This window comes from Aythya ferina (assembly GCF_964211825.1).
Source record: "Aythya ferina genome assembly, chromosome: 1".
NCBI classification, from domain to species: Eukaryota; Metazoa; Chordata; class Aves; order Anseriformes; family Anatidae; genus Aythya; species Aythya ferina.
The window spans coordinates 205,748,245-205,772,265 of NC_140296.1; the positions used below are offsets into that span (position 1 = coordinate 205,748,245).

The 24,021-nt window shown below is 51.3% G+C and overlaps 1 protein-coding gene across 5 annotated transcripts in view; it reads left to right on the forward strand.

Annotated features, from left to right (window-relative positions):
• Nucleotides 1–1,510: 1,510 nt before the first annotated feature.
• TASOR2 (transcription activation suppressor family member 2) overlaps nucleotides 1,511–24,021 on the forward strand; it is a 35,487-nt gene continuing 12,976 nt past the window's right edge. The window contains exons 1-17 of one of the 5 annotated variants that reach the window (XM_084504289.1): nucleotides 1,511–1,787; nucleotides 6,740–6,939; nucleotides 8,675–8,820; nucleotides 10,182–10,277; nucleotides 11,838–11,910; nucleotides 12,741–12,832; nucleotides 13,467–13,604; nucleotides 13,734–13,858; nucleotides 13,954–13,973; nucleotides 14,075–14,177; nucleotides 14,878–14,978; nucleotides 15,396–15,499; nucleotides 18,064–18,136; nucleotides 18,251–18,325; nucleotides 22,002–22,793; nucleotides 22,981–23,049; nucleotides 23,368–23,604. In XM_084504289.1, coding sequence (XP_084360415.1) covers nucleotides 1,573–1,787; nucleotides 6,740–6,939; nucleotides 8,675–8,820; nucleotides 10,182–10,277; nucleotides 11,838–11,910; nucleotides 12,741–12,832; nucleotides 13,467–13,604; nucleotides 13,734–13,858; nucleotides 13,954–13,973; nucleotides 14,075–14,177; nucleotides 14,878–14,978; nucleotides 15,396–15,499; nucleotides 18,064–18,136; nucleotides 18,251–18,325; nucleotides 22,002–22,793; nucleotides 22,981–23,049; nucleotides 23,368–23,604 — 2,659 coding nt within the window. In that variant the 5' untranslated portion in view covers nucleotides 1,511–1,572. Of the gene's footprint in view, nucleotides 1,845–3,646; nucleotides 3,782–5,216; nucleotides 6,665–6,739; nucleotides 6,940–8,674; nucleotides 8,821–10,181; nucleotides 10,278–11,837; nucleotides 11,911–12,740; nucleotides 12,833–13,466; nucleotides 13,605–13,733; nucleotides 13,859–13,953; nucleotides 13,974–14,074; nucleotides 14,178–14,877; nucleotides 14,979–15,395; nucleotides 15,500–18,063; nucleotides 18,137–18,250; nucleotides 18,326–22,001; nucleotides 22,794–22,980; nucleotides 23,050–23,367; nucleotides 23,605–24,021 lie in introns of those variants that run through there. The other 4 variants (XM_084504291.1, XM_084504292.1, XM_084504288.1 and 1 more) reach the window with 4 other exon arrangements.

A 24,021-nucleotide genomic window follows, 5' to 3' on the forward strand; every position in this document is an offset into this window, starting at 1 on the left:
CTGGGCCTGTTTAGCCTGGAAAAGAGAAGACTTGAGGGGAGACCTCATTAATGTATATAAATATCTTAGGGGACGGTGTCGATAGGATGGAGCCTGTCTCTTTTCACTTCTGCCCAGTGACAGGATGAGAGGCAATGGGCACAAATTGAAGCACAGGAGGTTCTGGCTCAATGTGAGGGGGCACTTCTTTACTGGGGGGGGTGACAGAGCACTGGGATGGGTTGCCCAGAGATATCTCCTTCTCTGGAGATACTCAAAACCCGCCTCGGGTGCCATCCTGCACAGTGTGCTCTAGGTGATCCTGCTCGGCAGGGGTTTGGACTGGATGATCTTCAGAGGTCCCTTCCAACCTCGGCCATTCTGTGATTTTGTGAAGGGACGAAAGGACGAAGGAGGGTGCTGAGGGGTGAAAGGAGGGGCTGAGAGAAGGGCTGAAGATAAGCGCTGAAAGGATGGGGGAAAGCCCTGAGGGGTGGGCCTGAAGAGAGTGACCAGAGAAGGCACCGAGGGCCAAAGAATGGTGCTGAGGGCATGAGGGAAGGACTGAGGTGAGGGAGAGGCCCCGGGATGTGAGGTGAGGACCGAGGGGCAAGGGGCTGAGAGAAGGGCTGAAGAAAGGTGCTGAAGGCATCAGGGACGGGGCTGAGGGAAGAGGCTGAAGGGTGCTGAGGGAAGGAGATGAGGGAAGGCACCAAGGGGCTCAGGGATGGCTGTGGGGGGCTGAGGGAAGGGCTGAAGAAAGATGCTGAAGGGATGGGGCTGAGGGAAGGGGCTGAGGGAAGGTGCTGAAGGGATGAGGGAAGGGGCTAAGGGAAGGCACCAGGGGACTGAGCGGGGCTAAGGGAAAGCACCAAGGGGCTCAGGGAAGGGTTTCAGGGAAGGCTGCGGGGGGCTGAGTGGACTGAGGGGGACTAAGCAAAGGCACCAAGGGGCTCAAAGAAGTCTGTGGGGGGCTGAGGGAAGGAGCTGAGGGAAAGCTGCTAAAGGAGGGCACCAAGGGGACTTAGGGAAGGCACCAAGGGTGCTGAGAGGAACTAAGTGAAGGCACCAGGGGGGCTGAGAGAAAGCTGCGGGTGGTTTGAGGGAAGGGGCTGAGGGGACTGAGCAAAGGCACCAAGGGGCTCAGAGGAGGCAGCGGGGGGCCGAGGGAAGGAGCTGAGGGAAAGTTGCTAAAGGAAGGCACCAAGGGGGCTGAGGGGGGGACTAAGCGAAGGCACCAAGGGGCTGAAAGAAAGCTGCGGGGGGCTGAGGGAAGGCACTGAGTGAAACCACCAAGTGGCTCAGGGCAGGGACTGACGGATGGCTGAGCCAAACCCCTCTCAGCACCCGCATCCCCTCAGCCGAGCCATGCCCATGCCCGGCTGGGTGACCTGCGAGGAAGAGGAAAGCGGCGGGTGCGGCCGCGCTGTCTTTCCGGTTCAATTTTCACTTTCTGTTTTTTTTTTTTTTTTTTTTTTTTTTTTTTCTTTCCCTACCCTCCCACCGCCACCAAACTTCTCCGCTCGCCCGCCCTCGGCCCGCCCTCGGCCGGCTTTTTTCCTCCCCTTCCCCTTCCCTTCCTGGGGCCGGCGGATGGCGGCTGCCCGCTGCCCGCCCGCCCCGCACCGCTTGAGCCCGTCCTCGGGCCGGGCGGGCGGCGGTGGCGGTGGTGGCGGTGGTTGTGGTGTTGGTGGCCATGGTGGCGAGGAACGGAGAAGCCAGGGCCGGAGCAGAGCGGCGAGGAGAGGGGCGAGCCCCGGCTGCTATGGGCGACAGGCGGCAGGAGGCGGCCGGAGGGCCGGCTACGGGTGAGCGGGGACCGGCCCCATCCCTTCCACCGGCCCCCAGCCTTTCCACCGGGACGGGTAAACCCATCCGTGTTTACCCCCTTATCCCCCCTAAAACCCCCTTTCCAGGGACTGCGACCCCTTAACACCCCCCTCCAGGGACTTTCTTGGGGTCCCCCCATCCCTCCGCAGCAGCCCCTGGGGGAGGCACCTGCTCGGCCCCTAAGGACGCCAGCTCCAAGCCTCCAGCAGGCCTTAAAACCCATTAAAAAAAAGCCTTTTTTTTTTTCATTTTTTAATGTCACCTTGGCTTCTCGGGGAAGCGAGGGGCTGTCCTGCCTCCCGCTTGCAGCTGGGTGGTGGAAATGGTTGGGAAAAGCTGCGGCCCCCGGGGCCGTCCTTGGGAGCTGGGTTTTGTCCCCGCAGGTGCCCTTCAGGAGCAGGAGGTGGAAACGCAAACGGGGTCGTGGCATACGGCCCCTTCCCTGCGACATAAAACGTACAGAAGGCTGGCAGGCCTCTTTGTTTCCCCTTCGGAGTGGCCGTGCTGCCCTGCCGGGCTGTGAAGCAGCCTTTTTGGGGTGGAAATGGTGTTTCCACATTGGTTTCTGCCTCCAGACCATCCCCCTGCGAGTTGTCCCATGTGTGCACTCCTTAACTGGGGTTAATCTGGGTAGATGGATCAGGCAGGAGCGTGAATGACACCAAAATAGTTATAAAACATGTTATTTTCTGCATGGAAACAACATTTTTTTTTTAAATGCAAGAAAGCCTGCGTGGTGCAGAATAGTCAGCAGCCCAGGGGCTTGGCACTCGTGGTGGATGCAGGAGGTGGTGGGTAAAGCTCAGCTCTGCAGGACTCAGGTCAGACATTAACCCAGTGGTTTTACCCCAAGCATTCAGTCGCTGCTTGTTGCAGAGTGGACATTTCTCAGCGTTGCTCGGAGGATCTCGTTACGGTGTGTGCATTAACGAAGGGGGAGATGAGTCTTCTGCTGTGCAAACCATCCTATGGCTGTGCCTGGAGATTGCACCCGAATGGGTTAGATACAGCATGTTGTCAAGAAAATGACTGGTTTCACAGAAACTGCTCGTTTCCAATGTAAAACAGCGTTTCGTCAGAGAATTCCCTATCTTCTCTGATAAGAAGAACAGTTACGTGCTTGCCCAGGACTAGAGATCGCATTACGTGGCACTGAAACTGGTTTTACATACTAGTTTGGGCTATTTTTAGTGTTCCTGTTAAACCTGGTGTTTTCTGCAGCAGCAGGGTTTGCTTCAGCGTTCCCTGGTCCCAAATGCTGACCCCCTGACACTCCCTGTCTGTGTCCTGCCAGACTCTGAGCTGCATTGGCAATCCAGATGCTGAACCCCTCTGGATTAAAAGTGGCCTCTTTGACTTAATTTTCTACTGCAGTTTGATGATTTTCTTCATTACTCAGCCTTGATTACTCAGCAGGGGAAGAGGAGGAGCGCAGGGGCAAGCGCTTGTGAAGATCAGTGTAGCCAGCAAGAAAATTGCACGTGAAATTACAGTTTTGGTGGAATTGGGCCAGTTTTATATACACGAAATAAGCATGTTGGTCACTTTGGCATCGGCTAACGCATGGATATTTACTGGTTAAAATCACTTTGAGCCGAGAAAGTGAAATGCTTGTCCTTTTGGGTAAGGGCAGTTTGGGCACTCTTTGGCTTTTTGTTCTTCCTGGTGGTGGAATTACTACCTGAAAGTTCTGGTAGATGGCTGAAGCTGGCATGCACATGGGGTAGATTTTCTTTAGCCTTTGGCTTCAGTTCTATTTTGTGCTTGAAACTGGAAGTGTGTCGTGGTAATTTCCGTAACCAAAGGGTCCGTAGAGAACGTGTGGGTAGAGGTTTGTTGCCAAATCAAGCAAAACAAGAAAGAAAGTCAACTCTAGAAGAAGAGCATCCACAGTGAGAGCAGAAGAAGCCAGCCAAAGGAAGGCTCTGGCCCTGTTTTGGAGGTTCTCAAGCTTGCTCAAAGGCAAAAATAAGTAAGTGACTGGCAGTTTGGAGGGGCGTAGCTGCATTTTTTTCAGGTAGGGTAACTATAAGCCCACTTTTCCAGGCACAAACACTTTTTTTTTTTATTCTTTCCTCAAATGGAAAGCCCATGAAGGAGCTGTTTATGGAGAAGGTTGTTTTTAACGCCTGAAGCGTTGCTCTCACAAAGCCTCCTGTGTGTTGGGAAACCCTAGGCATCGCTGCAGAGCTTGAACCTTGGGTCCAGGACATCACTGGCATCGATTTTTTGGGATGTCCTGAGCAGCGCAGCGGAGGAACTCCAGCTCACGGGGCGACGTTTCTCGGGAGGGCTGCATTTGCTCTGCGGGTACGCTGTGGTTGCCTGGGTTTCAACGCGTGGGTTTCAACGTAGAGCCTGCGGGCTGCAAGCGAGGGACCCGTGAAATATCACAGAGCAAAGGTGAACCTGTCAGCAGTGGGTTTGGGGCTTGCTGTGCACGCGTCTCCAGCTCTCCCACGGCATCAAGACTGACTGTTTTAGGCCAGAGTGTGCTAGCATGGAGAGCTGTTGGGCTGGCTGGTTTTTAAAGGGGTGTTTTTAGCTGTCCAAGCGCTAAAATACCCGTCACAGCGCGAGATTTGGGAAGAGGCGATGCGGACACCTGCAGCTGGATGGATGCACGACGGTTGGCAACGCATCAGAAGGTGACAGAAGAGGGGAGCTGCAGCAGGAGAGGCCTTGGAGGAGCATCTGCTGAGATGAAAGGCAGCATCAACTGCCTGCATGGTGTATTAACGAGAGAAAAAAACGTAATAACCACATCCTCAATTACACGAGCAGCTGAAGGTACCGGGAGGGAGGTTATAATATCAAAGAAATGTTAAAATGAAAGAAAGGTTTCTCTGGAGCAGGACTCTGGCTGCTGATCCTCTGGGCAGAGAGGTGTCTCTGCTGAGGGGCTGCCTCAGCACCCTGCATAGCCCTGGTCCTAAAAGGTGACCTAAATAAATATTGGCACTCACTGGAACTGAGATGAAAAGCCTTTAAATGCTCTTGCAGCCTAGGTGTCTGCATTACCTGATCCTAGAGGTGCTTTTAAATACCCAGAGAGCCGTGCCACCCAAAAACATCCCCTTGCCGCAGCAATTTGAACGCTCAAAGCCAGCGTTTCTGGGGGAAAATGTCACAGTTACGAGGCTCTTGAACTCTTGTGGCTCCTTTTGTGAGAGTACGAGGAGACGTCCGCTGCAGGGAGGTGCTTTGGGATTGTCTTACAGGGATTTGGGATTTACGTGCCGGAGGTAAAACCTCGTGCTGATTCTCTGGGATATTTCTGAGCCCCTGCATCTGTCTTAGCCAATGCCTTGACTCCAGGAGCCATGAATTTAGGAAAAACATATCAAGGAGACGGCCATCCAGCACTCCTTTTGAGCACTCATGCTCCCTGCCAAAGGTTTGTGCCTTGGGGACTTCCCGAGGAAGAGCTGGAATCAGTATTTCATAGATTATTTTTTTCTCCCCCAGATCTGATGGGATTTTTTAACCCGTCTGTGGTGAGATCTTCAGAAAGGGCAGCTGGTTACTGGAGCCCCTCCGTTCCCAGGAGGCAGGCTCAGCCAGCTCTGCTCAGTAAAATCCTTAAAAATACGAGGTTAGAAGAGTTGCCTGCATCCCATGGTGGAAAGAATGGGAAGGAAAAAGGCAAGAAAGCAAAAGAAAAAGGTTCTGGGAAGCAGTAAAGCTGGAAAAGTGGCCGATAACGGCCGGAGGAGCAGGAACGAGGCGCTTGGCTGGCATATTTTGAGGCTGGAAGGTTTTGCAGAACCCGCATTCAAATGCAAGAAAACCCCGAGAGGCTCAAATAAGCCTCTCAAACAGGCCTCTGGGGTCTGCCTCGGGTGATTGGTTTGCAAATACACCAATTCTGGTGTAATTTGGCCCAATTTTGGCCTTGCGCTGAGTCGAGCATCTTCGGCACTAACGAAGCAAGGTTCATTATAAATGTTGGGCTGTGCAGGCTGTCGCTGAAAGGAGTTTGCAGGTAAAGAGCTGCTCGGGCAGGTATTTTATGAGGCTGGATGGAAAGAGACAGTTCGTGTAATCGCTGTGGTAATTAATTACCGCGTGCTGGGGGTGATGAGAAAGTAAAATCCAGCGGCTCCGGAGCGGGAGCAGCAAAAACAGGACGGGAAATGAAGAAGGAAGAGATCCTGACCACCAGGACAGGCTGCGAAGCCCTTCCTGAGGATTTCAGGCCCCGGATAACACCCACCGTGGGTTCAGCAGGACCTGGCCGTGCTGGGTTTCTCCATCCATCCGTTTCCCCACGTGTCTGTGCCGTCCCCGGCCCCCGGAGCATGCCGGGTGGTGGCACGTGCAAGCTGCTGGGAGGGAAGGCGGCCGCTTTCACTTTTGCTTCTCCTTCAGGCACTTTCATTTTCACCCACTCAGTGCCGTGCACTCAGCCTGGCCGTGTCAGGGTTTTTTAGGGCTTTCCTGGGGGGCAAAAAGAGTCTTTTTTGGGGTGGGAACAGATCTGAAGGAGCTTCTTGAGTCTGAAAGGGAAGGTGGGGGTCAAGAGCGAGGTGCTGGACTCAGTGCCATGCTCTGTGATTGTTTCATCTCGTTTATTTATGTTATTTCTGCAGCAACTTTTTTTTTGGGGGGTGATTCCTGGACTTTCAGTTCGACGCTGCAGCCGAACTCGAACTCTTAGGGAACAGGAGGAGCAAATGTTTGACTTACAACCTTCGAAACTGCTGCTGATGTTGCATTTCCCAGAGCTTCTCAGGCTTTTTAGAAATCCTTTCGCTTTCACCCCCGCGAGAATACCCGATGCTTTTGCTGATTTAGCACCACGAACCCTCGATGCTCCACTCCTGAAGGGGTTTTTAACCCCGGGAGCTGCCTGGTCAGCTCGGTGTCTCTGTATGGAAACTCACAGCGGGGTTCAGCCACCACTTTTCTCATCCTCTTCCCATCTCAGTCTTTCCCCAGAGCTGCCGAGGACGCGGTGTTGCCCGGCGCTGTCAGCGGGAGGAGCGGAGCAGCGCGGCCCGAGGAGCGAGGTGCTCAGAGCAGGAGCCACGGGATTAAATGGCACCGGTTGCAACCTGGTGTTTTGGGGCCAAGAGGAGCAGTCGAGGGAGCCGGGCTTGGTTAGGCTGGAGAAGATGCTGAGGACAGGTCGGTCGCCCCTCCGCAGCTCGGGATGTGGCTCTGGACACAAATATTTCTTGGGGGCAGAGGCAGAAAGGGGTTTTGTGTTTGTGCAGAGCTGGGACACAATTCCCCGCTCTGATTTACCTGGGGGAGGCTGAATTCGCTGATTGCTGCCTTGAGATTGAGGGGATGCACGAGGGAGTCAGAGACAAAGCGAAACAAGAGGCAAGCAAGGAGAAAGATGAGCAAACTTATCCCTTCCCATCCTCATTAGGCTCAAAGAGAGAAAATAATACAGGCAGAGGTCTGCAAGACCTCTTCATCTTTTATTTTTCTGCCCTGAGAGCCCAGTTGTGTTGTATTTCTGGACACGTTTTTATAGCGTTTCCCCCCACCTTTTGCCATGTCCACATTTTTAGTTTGCTTGGCATGGGGCAGACGCTGTCTCTATCTGGATGCACACAGTTCTAGCTGATATTTTCCTCTGCCCCTTTTAAAAAAATCCTTTATTGGCCCTGAGTAGTTCGCCTGTGTCACAAATCTTGTTGTTTCTCTAAACACTTCTCTTGTATTTATTTATTTAAGTTGAGGGGAGGGAAAGATGAAAACCAACCCTTTAAATATAGGATTAAAACCCCGAAGAGGCCGCAAGGCAGCACCTGATGCTATCCTCCTCGTGGGCCTTTCTGCTCTGGAGGTTGAAGTGGGACCTTACCTGTTTGTCTTCAAAAAATGCTGGGAGGTTTTTCTTAAAGAGCAGCCAGCATGAAAAACCTTGGCTCGAGGTCTGGAGGTTCCACGCTTCTCACAAACGATTGCTTTTATATATATTTTTTTAAGTTCCCGGGGTCGTAAGCAATCAGCTTTTCCAGCGTGTCTGTGTTGCAAGCTCGGCTCGAGATTTCAAATCCCGTAGGTCGTGAATCATCACCAGCAGTAAAGCTTTGTAAATCTGCAACAGGGACCGAGCCCAGGATTTCCTGTGTTTCTCCACGGCTGCTCTAATTGATATTTGGATGTTAGCAGCAGCAGGAGCGTAAATATTGCAGGGCTTTCCTTTGTCTCTGCATACGTGTTTCATTTGGTGGCTGCTTTGGGATCTCTTCTTGGTGGGCTGCTGCTGGGAGGTGTTTTATTGGGATGTTTTCCTTAGGAGATACCTGGCGAGGGGTTTGGGCTTTGGGAAAGCGCTGCGTGATGGGGCTGTGCAGGAGGTTTTGCCCTCGTGGCACTGCAAACCACGTTCATGAAGACCTTTAGAACAAAACCCATAACCCCAAGAAACCAACCTGGCCACGGAGCAGCTGTGTGCAGACGTCAGCTCTCGCAGCCTGCAGGAGCTCGCCACAAATCTAAGCAAGTTTTTAACACAAGAAAAAAAAACCCTGACCTTGCTCAGAGGTCGTAAAGTTAATTTGCCAGCAGGTTTTGCTTCTTTGGCAGTTGTTAACAATTTCCCTTTTTTTTTCTGTTGCAAAGAAAGAACGTTTAAGAGCTCGTGAGCCAACAGGCAGCCCCTTTTCCTCCTGGCTGAGGGCAAATTTTGCTTTCAGAGCAAGACCTGGGGGCTGCGTGGTTGGAGGGGAGCTGCTGGAGACGTCCCAGTGGGAGGCTCAGAGCTGATAGATCAGCTCCGTGGAGATCTGGGCTTGTTAAATCAACGTGCTGGGAGTCACAGCCAGCTGCCACCCGGCTCTGCTGTGGCCCTGCACCCATCTGGGAACGGCCAGGATTAAAATTTGGCTTTTCCTTCCCCAAGGTTTTCATCCGGAGTCACAAGAGTCGAGCTCCCTGCTGCAGACAGCGGTTTCAGTGCTGCAAAGCTGCTACTTGGATTCAACGTCTCAGGATGGGTTTCAGTACAGCCAAGCAATTCTGGTGGAAAACGCAGTTTTTCTGAACGAGGTGAGACCCCTGGGAGAGCTGGAAGCTCAGGAAACGGTGGCGTTTCTTTGGGGCCCCAACTGGGGGGCTGTAGGGCTGTAAATTTTGGTTTATTGGCACATCTGTCTTCCCTCTGTAGCGTGTGGCTCACCTGCCTGCCTTGCAGAGCCCCGTTTGTAGTTCCTGGCTGGGGAGAGCCTTTGCTTTGCTTTCTTCTCCTCCTTCCTTCCCAGTCTGATCAGGAACAGAGGTCGATTCAGCCAACTTCAGGCGCTCGTGGAGCTGGTTGAAATGCAGCTGTGATGCCTGGTAGCGGGGCTTTAACGGCACTGCACGTCACGTATAGCTCTGATTTCACAGCAAGGCAGATGTCCACATGGTATTTCTGCCCTCGTACCTCTGCAGGCACCAGGTTTAACCCCAAATATCCCTCTTCCAGCTGTCTGGGGTCATTTGTGGAACCACTTTTAAATGCCTTCATCCAATGCATTCAGTCTCGTTGCCATTGGCGTGGAAGATGAGCTGTCTCCTCTGAGGGCAGGAGCTGACCCGTCTGCTTCTTGTCATGAATTAAATAGAGCTTAGAGATCTTGGCAGCTTAGATCCAGGGAATTCACTGGCTGAAAAGCTGGGGAATCAGGAAGCAAGTCAGTTGTTTTGAGTTCTGAAGTCAAAATAAGCAAAAGCAGTGATAAGACTATTGTTTTCTTATCTTATAATCCCATTAAAAAAAAAAAAACTAACATCCTTCCACAACTTCTTTTAGCAAAGCCCAAAAACATCACGGACGCAGCTCTCTATTTGTTGCCAGCACTGGGAACGTGTGCTGCTTTAATCATCAGACAAAAGAAACCAGAGTAATTTGTGATCTGGCTGGAGCCAAACCCTCTGAGCTGTAGCTGCACGACAGCATCTGCTCTCTGATCAAATAATTCAGGCTTCCCAGGCTAGAGAAACATCTCCAAGCATCCCCCCTCGTGTAGGTATCCATGGTTGATTTGTCCACTGATGGCTGCAGCTGGCCACTAAATGTGATGCTTGAAAAGCTCCCCAGCAGCCTGGTGAGAGGGGCAAGGAGGAATAAAGATGGATTTTCTTGGGATGCACACAGCCACGGCCACCTTTGTGCCACAGCAGGATGCTGTGAGGCTGGATGTACCTGCTATCTCTTGGAGGATATTAAATGTTGTTCTGGGGACAAAATAGAGTCAGAGAGCTGTACAGATTGGGGTTCTTGTGGGATATTTGGTGTGCGTGTGCCTGGGGAAGGAGATGCCCGTGCAGCTGGAGGTCTGTGGGCAGCACACCTTCTCTTACTGCTCGGTCACTTGGCTCTGGCACGAATGGACTAGAACCAGATGTTGTTGTTGTGTTTTCTGCAGCTCAAAGCTTTTGTCCAAGCAAAGGAAGCCGCCGGCTACAGCCAGGAGGAGCTGGAGGAGACCTTTGCATTTCTCCTGTTTGACAATGAAGAAGAGGTAACCTAAAATGTTTACTCAGCTCAGAAAGTCGATGCCAAGTGCCTGCACATGGGCTCCTTCCCACAAAAGCCCGGCAGTTCTGTCCACAGAGTGTCCTGGTTTTTTAACACCCTGGTTACCTGCACAGTTACTGCTGCATAAATATTCCAAAGCAGGTTCTGAAAGCAGCACCCAGGAGGTTTAGTGATGGATCCTGTTTTCAGACTCTCCAGTTGATCACGGTTTGAGGTCTCCTTTGCCCTCTGCAGGGAGCTATAAGAAGTCTTCCTTTGTTCCAGTGAGTTTACGATCAAGTACGGGCAGGTGAAAACCTTCCACACACAATTAGAAGAGAAAAACATTTCTGTGACAGAAGGCAGGAGTTTATCAGATGGTTTTGGACAAGTTCCCTTGGTTTCCCTATCTACGTGGGAAGAGAGTCTTATGTTAGAAAGTTTTCTTGCCCATTTTTTACGAGGATGCTTTTGATTTTGTGTGAAGAGTTTGCCTGCACAAGGATGCTCAGGGAGTCTAGTGGGTATTCACTTTTAACATTCTTTAGTGATGCCACGGTAAATCCCTGCAGGGATGGTTTTGTTCAGGGTGAGATTGGCCTGAATGCAGTTTAATTCTGTCCAGTTTGGATTAAGATGCATCAAAACAAACAACATTCAGTCAAAACCGGGGAGCAGGAACTGGCCAGCATTGGTTTAGCTGTTTGAAATTCAGCCCTGACTGTGCCAAGTGACTGGGCCCTTCGTACAGGAAAGAGGGAGCTCGAGACCTCGTCTGTTATAGGCACCTAAAATCCCTGAGCTAATTTGCTGCCTGGAGGTTCCTCCCTCTGTTGTTCGGAGAAGGAGTCTAGCTTGATAATCTAGACCAAACACTTGGCTTTTAGGAGGCAGATATTAGATGAGATAAGTTCTCCGTGTTGCTTATAAAGAGGCCGAGAACAGTTTGACCAATTTGCCTTAATTTCTCACCCACCATGAGTTCAAACTGGCTGCTCCTGTTGTCACTCTTTGGTCAATGTAAATTTGGTCTTTGCGTGCTTTAAGGAATCCGTTTGGATTAAACCACAGTGGGTGAGGCACTCCCAAGGCAGCAATTGTGCCCCATGCGGGTGTAAGCACGGAGCAGAAAGTGTCCTTGCCGTTCATGCCAACCCTGTTGTGGTTATCTTTCAACAAATTTCCTGTGCACATAAAGAAAGTGCAAAGTCCAGCCGTATGCTTGCACCCTTTTCTGGAGATGCTGGATTTTCTCCAGGTTTTCTGAAGCTTTTCCCTCGCCCCACGGATGCAGAAAACGCTTCTGTTTCCACGGAGGTTGTTGGAGCAGTCCTTTAGCAGCACACTCAGCATTTCACACCCAAAATGACACATTTTCTTCCTGTTGGTTTCGGTGGCTGTTGCGTTTAGGAGTGTTTTTGCTGCATGTGTTTTGGCTCTGCAGTGATTTGTAGTTGACTTGCCCGCTGCAAGTATTCTGCTGACTGTTGTACTGCAGATTTAGGTAGCTGTGCCCCTTACCTTTGCAAACAGGCAGTAAAAGAGGCTGTTTCTTCTTTTGAAGGCCAAAGAAGTGTGTCAGACAGGCCTCCGAGTTAACAGCAGCTCTATTTCCATGCTTGGTGATCCAGCAAAAGGTAAGATTTTCCATTCAGTCACTCTTCTGGAGACATAAACTCCTTTAAAAACAGAACCAAAAGCCCAGATAAAACTCCTGGTACTGCCTGGCTATTTGCTGCAAACACCCACAGAGCCACACGTGTTTCTTTCCAGAGAAATTGCATTTGTTTGGATCAAGGAAGGAGCAGTGTTTTCCTTCTGTCCCCTCAACCAGATGAGGATCTTCCCCAGCAAGTGTACTGTCTCTTCTGCTCTCCATTTCAGGCTTTTTTTCCTGTGTTAATAACCACCTTTGTGTCACCAAAGTGACTTTTTGGCAGCTCTGCACACCGGTTTGCTCTTCAGAACCGCCGTGCTGAGCTTTTGCCAGCAGTCCTGTTAATAACCAGAGCAGATCAGGATGTGCCAAAGCCCTTCGCAGCCCTGGCTTGTCCCCATATTCCCCCAAAGTACTTCAGCACCCATCTTGTCTGCAAATATAGAAGCCCTTTGTCACATCTTCCTAGGAGACACAAGCCCTTGCTTGATACGTTTTCATGCACTCTCACGTGTTGCAGACAAAACTGAAACTAACCGGGCTCTTGTCCCAAAAGAAACCCGAGTGAACTGCTCACTCCTTTCCCAGAGCTGACCCTGAAACATAAAATGCTGTTCCACACCAGCAGGCAAAATAGGAAGAGAGTCAGAAAGAGTTTCACCCTTTTTATGGCAGCAGATTCCAATGAGGTTTGCAGCTCTGGCTCTTCAGAGAATCCCTTTCACAGGAGCTTCCTCTTGACAGGTTTTTCAGCACTCAGCATTTCTCGACAGACCGTTCATGCTATCTTGCATTGCTTTGGTTTCACAGGGGTTTATATATCCAAGTACGCCGACTGTCTTCTTCCGAGACCCTGGTACCATGGGAAATCAGGCTATATTGTCATCTGCAAGCTAATTAAGGTAAAACACAACTTTTTTTTGTGGAGTGGTTTTCCTAAATCAGTGTACAATGCAGGTGGTTTTTAAGGACACATTGGTGCCAGCAGTGTGGTGGGGTAGGGTGTAAAGTCAGCTTTCTCGAGAGCTCTTTGGGATTTTTGACTATGGGATGCGCCAGACTAGAAAGCAAGACATCAGGCTGGGCTTGCCTGGTGGCTCAGGGATGCAGAAAACCTTCCAAATGCCACCCCTGTGATCAGAAATTTCCAGTAGGGTCACTTTTTCCCCAAAACTTTCATGCATTTTTACAGTTTGAGACAGTTTGAAGCTCCAGTTCCTCCTTAAGGAGGGACTCCCTTCCTCCATGGGGCTGGCGCAGGGCCCCTTTCTCACTTCCCCACTGGCTCCTGCTCTCCGTAGCAGGCTGTGAAAGCACCTTGCTCCTCTTGGCTCTCATTAGAGCTGGTTTGTGTGCCAAACCAAGCTCAGACAAGTCATCCCCTCCTGTTTGGAAGGATTCAAACACCCACAGCCCCCTCAAGACGAGAACACTGCTCTTTAGGGAAGAGGATGATTCGGGGGTCCTTCAAAATACGTCTCTGCCAACGCTTTTGTGTATTCTTTTTTTAAATTACTATTCCATTTGCTTACCCAGGGGAAGGTGAAGGTGGTGTCTGAGAATTACACAACCAGCTACACCTGCCCCTCTCCCGGCTATGACTGCCACGTCGCTGTGAGCAAGAACATCGTCCCGTCAAAGGCCAGCCCCTGCCAGGCCTTCGAGCAGAGCCAGGTATGGGGTTTGGAGCAGAAGGACTGTGCAGACAGCTCGCTTGCAGGCAGCAGGGGAGCACAGCGTTGGCTGAGCTGCCTTTGCTCCTTCTCCACCACGTATTTTCATCTGTTTCCCTTCTCCCCCTAGTATTACGTATATGAAGTGTCCGACGGCAGCGCCGCGGAGCGCCCCAGGCAGATCTGCCCCTACATAGTCATCACCTGCCAGTACAGAGAGCCGAAGGAGATGCCCGTCTTAGCTAGAGAGAGCCTGTAAGCAGCTTGCTGTCCTTCCAAAACACTATTTGTGTGAGCTGTTTTTCCCCTTCCCATTGCTAAATATTCTTCTTTTTCTCCCTTTTCTCTAGACCTGAGCCTAACCACAAAGGTAAGGACATCTGGCAGGTGGCTTTGTTTGATAAATGTACCTTTATCTGTTCGCCCTCCTCTTTTTTCCTGCTTTTTCTGAGCCGTTCTCTCTTTTGCCAGTAGCATTTTACTGCCCGTGGAGGGGGCAGCTCTCCATCCGGGGCCAGCTCTTGTGCAACATTGCCCTGAGGACCCCGTACAGCTCCACGATCCCAGCACAGCTGTAAGTTGCTCTTTCCTCTTCTTTCTGTGCAATATTTGGAGCGTGCAGCATCGCAACCACTCTTACCGACCCTTTTGGGATTATCTTTGGGTCCTTAGCAGGCAGGTTGGCTTCCAGCACCTGGGTATCCATGGACCAGAAAAGCCAATTTTGTGTCTGTTGCCCCATCCTTTCGTTGATCAACAGCTTCTTGCAGCTGTGCCAAATTACCTTACACGCAGTCGGGGGAATTATCAGGGTCAGGAAGGGATTTGGGGCAGCCAGCAGTGTGGTGTCACACACAGTAGCAGCTGGAGGAGGACACGAGATCAGGCTTCTTACAGCAGCTGGAAACAGCTGCGTTTTGTCACCACTTTGTTATGTTAACAGTTCGGGCATGTTTATTCTGAAACAATTACCCCTGCTGGGGATTATTTCTCCTTGTGAGAAGTGGGCTTCCTGACAGTGCAAATAAAGTTAGCCAATTGTGTTTACAGATTGGCACGGTGGCAAATAAATTATTGAGGTAAGTGGCATTCAAAAAAAGGGAGGTATTTAAAATCTTCATTAGTCAGGGGCCATCCAGCAGGTAACGACTTGGAACAGCCAGTAGCAGGGCACAAATATCAGTGTTTGGAGTGGTTCACAGTGACAGGGCTACACCTGGGCTTAATCCTGAGAGCTTTTTCTGCACGTGAGCCCCGCTGCTTTCTCCCCACAGGCCTCCCAACCTGGACATTAACCACGTCATGGGGCTGTCTGACTTGAAGAAAAAGCTGCCAGAAGCTGCGTTTGGGAAAAGAAATTACATTGAGAATGAAGGTGAGTGTAAAACCCACCAGCGTTTGCAGGGGACGTTTGCAGTTGGGATTTGCAGGAAAACAGAATTTCTTACGTGATTTCCCAGTGAGGTGAGGGACATTCCACCTCTCGGGGTCTGACCCAGCACCTCCTGCAGCATCACTCAAATTGCTTTTTGTAGCTGCAGAGCTAGGATAGGAAACATCTATGAAACAAGGGTTGAAGAGGAAACTCACTATAATATCAATGCATATGTTTTATAATTAGGAAATCTTGATAACAGGTTTGTTTTTCGCTTTTCTTTTTTAAAAAATACGAAACAAAACCAGTGCTTCCATCAATTGCACCCCCACCTTCCTGGTAGGGGAGTGCTTGGTTGTTTGGAGTTGATGTAAGAGATGTTACTTCAACATGAAGTTCTCTCTCTTTTGTCTGCAGTCTGCTTCCAGGGCGTTTACTTCAGTCTGTATGAAGTGGAAATAGCAAATAAGGATCAACATAAAATGAATCAATTATTAGAAAATCTAAAGAAAAGGGACTTGGTAAGTATTTTAAAACGTTTTCATTCTGGCAGGAAAATATTCTTTTAAATGATCTTCTGAATCTTTGGTAGCATTATTCAAAGATTCTGAAATAATGCAAAATGGAACGAATTTCTCTGCTTTAAGTATTATTTTCATGCTTAGTTATTCACCAACATAGTTTAGTCTTTCTGCTACCTGAAGATTGCTCCCTATGAGCTGGGACCTGATTTCTGGGGTGAGCAGAAATGTAGCAGGCAGACCTCTTTGGCTGTCTTTGTGCCAGATGAGACTGGTTTATTGGCTTGTCTTTGCATTTCCATAGTGGACAAAGACTGCAAGGGGATCTTAGATATTAAGAAAGCGGGAGCTTTCAGTGCTAGAATGAGAATTACTAAGCAAAAGACATAAGCTGCCACGTGCCTGCCTTTCTTCCTTTTTTTTCCTGCCTGAAAAATAGTCACCACTCAGCTCCTCACAGCTACGCTGCTGAAGCCTCGGCGGCTTCTGAAGATATTGAGATTTATCTCTGCTTTAACAGAGAATTTCCCATCTGTTGTTGCTAAAGGCTGCTTGCACAATAAGACCTGATAAGAGTTATTCCAGCACACTGGGGTTTTCCTGCTCCCAGTGCAATTTTCATGTCTCCTTTTGACTCCCGGGGCTGAGCATCACCCCCGAGGAGCTCAGCACTGCTGGGATTCGTGCTTGGGGTTTGGCTTTGCTGCTGCTGGTTGCGCTGTCCCATCTGACCCTGCCTGTAGGTTCAGGGTTGTAAATTCCCAGCTGAAAACACACAACTGGCTGGGCACATCCTCCCCTCAGCGTTAGCTGGCAGCACTCCACGACCTGCCTGGAAGGGCTGGTGCTGTGAGGCACTGCTGAAGAGCTGCCCACCAACGTGCTTCTGCCATACCAGAGCAAGTGTTTGCAGGAAAGGCTCTCAGCCTCCATAAATCCTTGATGAGACTGCCTTTTATCGGTGCCAACAGGAGAAATGAAGAAGGAGATAGCATAGATGAGGTAAATGTCCCTTCTCATGCTGGTGGCACCTGGTTGTGGCATCCACGCTGAAGTTCACCTGATGCTGCACTGCTCGGGGTTCCCAGCATCTGCAGGGTCGTAAGCTGGTCCGTGCTCCTTTTCTCCTCATTTCTGCCAAGCCTCGCAGAGCTGGACTCTGGAGGAGCTGGGGAGGATGAGGTGGTTGAGATGCAGCCGTGAGGAGCTTGGTGCTGAAAGCAGCAGGAGCAGTGTTTCCCTAAAGCTTCCTTGTCAATCTGGATTAAATCATCTCCCATATCTCAGCAAGGACACGCTCACAGCCACTTTGGGTGTGCTTTTCCCTTCCCAACATGCTGCTGAAGGGTTTTAGGTGAATCCTCTGACAGCCACTCCCTGAAGCCCAGGTGAAAAATGCCCTCTGTTTCCTTTCCCTTTCTGTGGCATGCGAGCCTGGCATCTGGCTTGCAAGTGAAAATGAAAGAGTAGCTGGGAACGAGCAGGGTTGCTCGAGGCCAGCTGCACTCCTCTGGGTGGAGGGTGACTTCTCTCAGCTCTGTGTCAGGCAGCTGCTGACTCGTGGCTTGCCTTTTGCCCTCGTGTGCCTGAAAATCACCCCGCTGGTGAGAAACGATGGCAGTTTCATTGAGCCAGGTGACATCTTGGCTTTTATCCACTGGCTTGAGACGGTTTGAAGCAAGGAGCTGCCGTTCTGAGGAGCAAATATCACACTGAAATTGTTCAGCATTTCCAAAGCTGCTCCGTTGTCATGCGGGCTGGGCTCCAGTCCAATCCTCCGTTATGTCTGCTGTGCTGAATGGGATCGGCGAGCTTTCTCCAAGCATTAGGAGCCCCGGAGTTACTCATGTCCTGGAAGTTCCCCTTAAAAGACATGTCTGCCCGGCAGAAAGAGATCCAAACGGGTGTCCTCATGGAAGAAAAGGCAGCCCGAGCCCAGCTCCGAGGTATTAGGCAACACCCAAATCCCAGAAAAGCCTCGATAAGCCCACGGATCTTTTTAGACATGCAGTCATCCCCTCCTGAGACAGAGGCACGGCGGTCTCTTAGGCTCAGCTTTTTGATTTTTTTTAACATTTCTTGATGCTGCTGCTGCTAGTAAGCAGGCTGCAGGGACTGAACTCACTCGGGCTCGTGCCTGGAGCTGTTGGCTGCGGACTCAGACGCTCGTGTCCAGCTTTGCTTCCCCTTCTGGGAAAGCCCTCCCCTCGCGCTGCTGAGAAATCTTCGTGGCTGAGATGCCCAGGGACTTTTGAACCGAAAGGGGCTAAAATGATTAACCTTGCTCGTTAATTGTTCCTAGCAGCCGGTTTGGCTAAGCATTTCTGTTGTTTTAAGTAACAGATGGGAGGACTTTGGGATGAATAACAGCCTTAAATGGAATACTTTGGGCTCCAAGTCCCGGTGACTCAAGTGGCACGGCGGTGGCCTCGGCAGGGGTTGAGCTGGTGCTGTTGGCACACGTTCACCAGCACTCGGGGCTTGTTGACAGCGGTGCTGAGTGACATGAAGTGTGCTCAGGAGGGCAGGGAGAGGCTGCTCTAACTCTGTTTTGTTTGTTCCAGGCGATCATCAAATATTTACAAGATCAAGGAGTTCTTATCCTCCTGACCTCCTCCGCGTTGGCACGGGATGATGGTAATGCACGGCCACCTAGGAGCCAACACTTGGGCTTAAATGACCTGCCCTAGTGTAGAGGACGGGCACTTTTGTGTTTTTTTTTTAAACAAAACCTGTCGCTTTACTTCACAGGATTCGACCCCAAGGAGCCTGTCAGCCTCCTGGCCCTGTTTCTGTTCACCTCGTCCCGAGCAGTGTGCCTGAGAGGTAGGGAGGTTCTCTTTGCTGGCTTCAGATGCCACATTTTGGGTGCAGAATCTTCAGTTGAGGGTTCTAGCAGACATGTTCCTCTTGAAAAGCTGATTTCTCGGCTCAACACCACCTACAGCTTTAGTGCAAAGGGTGTTAAAAGAGGAGATGAGTCCCATCTGTTCAGCCATGCTTCATTTTTAAGCTGATGTAAACCAGGTCTCCGTGCTTTGACCCTTCTGCACATCCTTGCCCCTTCACAGGAGGGGCAAAAATAGTGAAAAATAATTGCTTTTCTGCGATTCTTGAGTGAAAAATAATCGCTTTTCTTCCTCTGAGTTGATTTTCAGCAGCATCTGCTCCCTGCACTGTGTCACATAAAGGGGTAAAACATCACGGCATTTGCTGGAGGTGATGTGTTTTGCTAAACCAGTGGGGAAAAAAGCCTAAAATATAAGTTAATTGTTCTGCTGAGATAACAAATGCAGCGGGCTCTGTGAAAGGTCACTGCTGGCAGGGGGAAGAGGGGCAGGGAAGGGGATTTGCTCCCTTCAGGGCATTTGAGGGAAGCAGGGAGATGCTGTCAGGCAGAGCCACAGTGCTTTGCTGCCATCAAGGTGAGGCACAGCTCAAGATGACCCAGTTTGAACACAGATCTCCAAATTAGAATGAGTTTTAGCATCCGTGGCATTTGCATTTTCTCTGGATCTTTTGGTTTTGTGGAAATACTCGCTCTCCAGTTTCCTCTTGTGGACATAAATTTACTGCCCAGCTGGCCCGGACGGCTTCATCTGCACACCTCTCACTTCGTGTGCTTCAACAGGAATTCTCCTGGCCTTGCAGATCCCCGAGCAGGATGTAAACAAGGGCCTTTTGCTCTGTGTAACTTCTGGCTTGCTTTTTGTTGAGTCATCCCAGGGACAAGCCAAGAGACCGCTCACGCCAGCACACCCTGGTATTTCAGTCTGCCCGGGTGTGCGATGACTGGCGTTGCCAGTGGAGCTGGACAGGACATTCCCAGCTCCCCTCCCCGGAAGATAAAAATCAGCAGAAACGTCAAGAGAAGCTGCCAGCACTTCAGAACACAGGTTGCTTTGTCCTTTTCGGGGTTTAACCTGCAGCTATAAACTTTCTCCTTCGGGATCCGCACACGAAGTGGGCTTGTAAGTCTTGTGAGGACGCGATGGTAACTTGGCAGTGTGAGCTGCAGATGTCTTTGAGGCCTGAATTCAGTCTGTGAGGCTTTAAGGGCAGGCTGCTGGTGGCTGTGTTAGCCTGGCAGCCTTTCTCATTTCTTTTTTTAGGCAAGGGAGAGAGACAGGGATATCCAGAGGCAGCCTGAAAATCCAAACTCCCGGGACAGGCCTGGGATCAGGAAGGTTTTTGCTGTGATGCCTGAAGCGAGGGCATAAAGTTTGGTGAGGCCAAGGGGGAAAACACGTGGAGATAAGACTGAAAATGGGAACTGACCACTCAGATATCCATCCCCGCAGCAGGGAGAGGAGAAAATACCAGAGCAGAGGGGTTTGGTTAAACAGGAGCATCCTGAAGCAGAGAGGGCACAAGTGGCTGCTTGGTGGGAAGCTCAGGGGCTGTAGCAGACGTTGCCCGGGGCTCACGTTGATGCCGAAGAGGAGGCAAAGTGTGGGCAGCCAGGGAGCAGCTGGCAGTGAAGTGAAGAGGCAGGGGGAGAGGATAACGTCGAGCAAAATGCTCCGTGTTGTTACGTGACATGGTCTGAGCTCTGATGGCTTCCAGATGTTTTCCCTCCGGTGCCAGCAGCGCTCCCGCACGTGCTGTCCCGTTTCTTCCTACGCGAGTGGCGTAACCCCAGCCAGCCGTGACTCTCCTCCGGGACCGAGAGCTCTCCTCGCCGGGATTATAAACAGTTCTGCTTCGTGGCTTCTCCTTTCTCTCAAGATAAATACGTCAGGGTTTGGGGGACAGAAAGAGACGGTGACCGAAGACAGCAGCGGGATGCGAAGAGAAAAGGAGGTGAAGTACAGATGCGTTTGAAGCCACTTGGCGTGGAGTGGAATCCTGAATAATGTTTCCCGTTTTGGAAGGAGCAGCCTCGCCTCGGAAGGCGTTTTTCTTCCTGTCCAGACAGCTCGGCAGGAATGTAGGGCGGGCGTAACGAGCCCGGCGTGCCGCAGCGTCCCCGAGCCAGAGGAGGAGGCAGGCTCGAAGGGACACCCGGGTTTGCTGGTAAGGAGGAGCAGCAGTGCCAGCACCAGGCAGCAGCAGAAAACCACGCGTCTGAGGAGGGGAGAAGAAAGCCAGGTTCCTCCAGGCACGGCTAGCTGGAAAGGGATGTGACGAGGAAAGATGCTGGGGCTGGCAGCCTGGCCCTGCAGCCAAAAGGAAGCTCTGAGTGGTGACACACACGGGCCAAGCCTGCAAGTGCAAAGAATCAGACCGTCTGCAGCCTCGCAGAGGGTGAAGCTGGACAAATCTTGCTTGTGCAGGGAAGGCAGGCCACCAAAAGGCTCTCGGGGCATTTCTGGGTGCTAAGGGGATGCAGGAAGAGAGCCCAGCGCAGAGCCACGAGGCTGGTTAAGGGAGTGGAGCATCTCCCTTCCGAGGAAAGGCCGAGGGAGCTGGGTCTCTTTAGCCTGGAGGAAAAGAGACTGAGGGGTGACCTTGTGAATATTTATAAATATGGAAAGGGCAAGTGTCAGGAGGACGGAGCCAGGATCTCCTAATGATAGGACAAGGGACAAGCTGGAGCATGGGAGGTGTTCATAGGGTGAAATTTCTTCACGGTGAGGCTGAGAGCACTGGGACAGGCTGCCCAGGGGGCTTGTGGAGTCTCCTTCTCTGGAGACATCCAAAACCTGCCTCGATGCATTCCTGGGTGACCTGATCGAGGTGTTCCTGCTCCAGCAGGGGGATTGGGCTAGGAGATCTTTCAAGGTCCCTTCCAATCCCTAATATTTGGTGGTTCTGTGCCATCATTGTGCCAAACAGAACCCATTCCCACCGAGCCATCCACCAGCTTGGGCTCCTTCGAGCCGTGGGACTCGTTCCTGTCCATCCTGGTGAGATCTAAACCCCCAGCGTGGATGACACCACACACTGTACGTGGTAGGATGTTGCTCCTGCTGAAATCAGTGACAGGCAGCTCCTTTCAGTAGGACCAGGCCTCCTCCAGCTTTATAAAATCCCCTGGGTGTTCGTACTATCCCTCAATCTGCTTCTTGCCTTTCCCCATCCCGCTCCAGAGCACGAACTCTGCGGCTTCGTGTGCTCTGCGTCCACCCACGCCGGCAGCAGGTAGGGATGGAGCTGCTGGAGGTTGCATTTGAGCAGGAAACAAACCCCACGAGTGGTCTGAAAATGGTGGTAGTCTAAACACCCAGCGTGGGCAAGCCTAAATTTATGCAAGTTTAAGGAAAAAAAGTGTTTTCAGAGCTCTGACTGTCCTAAAATTGCTAGAGCGAGGGGACGATCTCGCTGTGATTTCCTGCAAATGGGGCTAGCGGATACAACGGGAGTCTTTCCTCTTCATTTAATTCCTTTTTGACTCCCACATGCCATTTTTTTTTTACCTTCAGCAGCGACAATCACCTCTCAAAGCAGGACGTTGTCCCTGGGGCCAGCGTTCTCTTAGCATCTAATGGTGAGGTGACTCGGGGGGGGGTTTAATCCTTTTGTAAGACGAGTGAAAATTCTTTTTCTTTTCCTCTCCCAGCTGAAGAGCACGACCCGAAAGATGAAAGGCGAGGGAGCGACGTCTCCTTGAAAATAGCCTCGGTTTTGCCCGGCCTTCGCTATGCCTTGCAGAAAGCCACCACTTCTCCCCGGGGGGACGCGCTCAGCACCGACGTGCAGATCAAGCAGCACTTCCAGGAGTATGCAAAGCTGGAGCAAAAGGCACAGCACACCTCGGGCCAAAACGACGACGCTCCCTGTCCTTCTCACCTGCCACCAGCCAAGGATGAATGCACTAAATCCCCGACAAAGAGCTCCGAGCAGTCTTTCTGCCAGCTGCAGCATTATCTCGCCGATCCCAGCAGCTACACGCTGGAAATGTCGGCTGCCTTAGGGTGTTTGGCTGGGGCTGCTCCTTCTCTTTGCTGCAGCTCGGAGGCTGCACGTAAAGGGGACTGCCCTTTGGCTCTGCCACCGGACCCGGCTCCTCCTGTACCAGCAGAAGTCAAACTCGAAGGTGAAAACCCACAGCCCACCGTTGTGGGGCTGGACTGGAGTGGTGAAGGCTCCCCAAAAGACGTTAGCTCAGCCAGCGAGCTTTGGATGCAGCAGAACAAGAGGAAATCCAGCCAAACCGCTGGGACCAGCACCGGGAAGAAATGGTCACCCCTCAAGATGCAAATCCATTCTGGGGGGGACGGCAGCAGGGACAGGAAAGCGACCAAGAAGAAAATCACCTTCTCCTTTCCCAAAAAAACGGGGCTTACGGCCAGCTCGAGCGAGCCCATGCTGAAATTAGCCAATTTAGAGTTTCCGCACAGAAGGAAAAGAGGTAAGTGCTGTGTCACAGATCTGTAGCCGTGTCTCCGTGCTCCCTGGTTCAGCCTGGAAAGAAAAAGAGGGGGATTTCAGTGAAAATTCAGGTGGTGGATCACACCCAGCGATCTCTGGATCTCTGGAGACGGGTGGGGACGCCCAGGGGGTGCACAACAGGGGCTGAAGGCAGCTCTGATCCACAGGCCATCGGGATCTGCCCTGCCCTGCTCCTGCTGCCGTTGCTGGTGGATCTGCAAGAGGTTCTCAGAGAGGTAAATAAGTACCCTAGGGGTGCCAGTGTGCCAGGCAGGAATAAAATTCCTGAAGATCACCCATTCTAGGTCAGGAAAACGGGTTTCTAACGAGCTGAAGAAGCGATGCCTGATTTTAATAAGTGCTTTCTGATCGTTTGCATCAGTAACCCGTTGGATCAGGAGCACAAATCGAGTTGATGAAGACCATTCTGCTGCTGCTGGTCACTTCTAGAGCAGTCTTTCCACGTTCTTCAACTGAATATCCTGCGATTGTTGGTTTTTTAATTTGAGCCTGTCCCAAACGAAAAGAACTGCCCTCCCTTTTCCTCGCTCCAGGTGCAGAGGTCCTGTCTGCAGAATTTGTGCACAATACCCAGCCTGAACCTGCCCAGAAGGAAACCTCGGCCCCCGACAGCCCTGGCTTGGAAACCAAGAGGCCGAAAACGCTGAAGAACTCGGACCTGAAAAAGGTTCCTGCTGCTGAGGCCAGCGCAAAGCCGCTGAAGAGTAAGGTGATAAAAAGCGTGGCGAGCAGCCCGCTGAAACCGGCAGCCAAAAAACCAGCAGAAAGCGGTAAGAATGCTGTTCCCTGCGGAAATGTTTGCTTTAAAAGTAGAGCCAGCAAACACCCGGGGCAGGTCGTGCCCAGCTGGAGGTAACAGCACAGGCAGCAGCAGCCAAAAGGCCTCACAAGGTTTAGGGCTTTAGGGATTAGGGTCTGGGTTGGGGTCTGCTGCTGCCCTGCACCCTGCAGCCTCCTGTTACACCCTCCCAGCACACACGAACCAAATTTGTTTGAGTCCTTTTCTAAGTTTTCAAATTTTTCTTCCTTTTTCTGATTTTTCTTCCTTTTTCTAAATTTTTTTGGAGCCCTTTTCTAACCTCAGTTGGCACCCTTGGCAAACTGCTCAGGGAAAGTGCTGGGTTTTAGCTGCTCAGCTCGGAAACGGGTGAGGACAGGGCGTCGAAACCTCCGCTCACAGCCAGCAC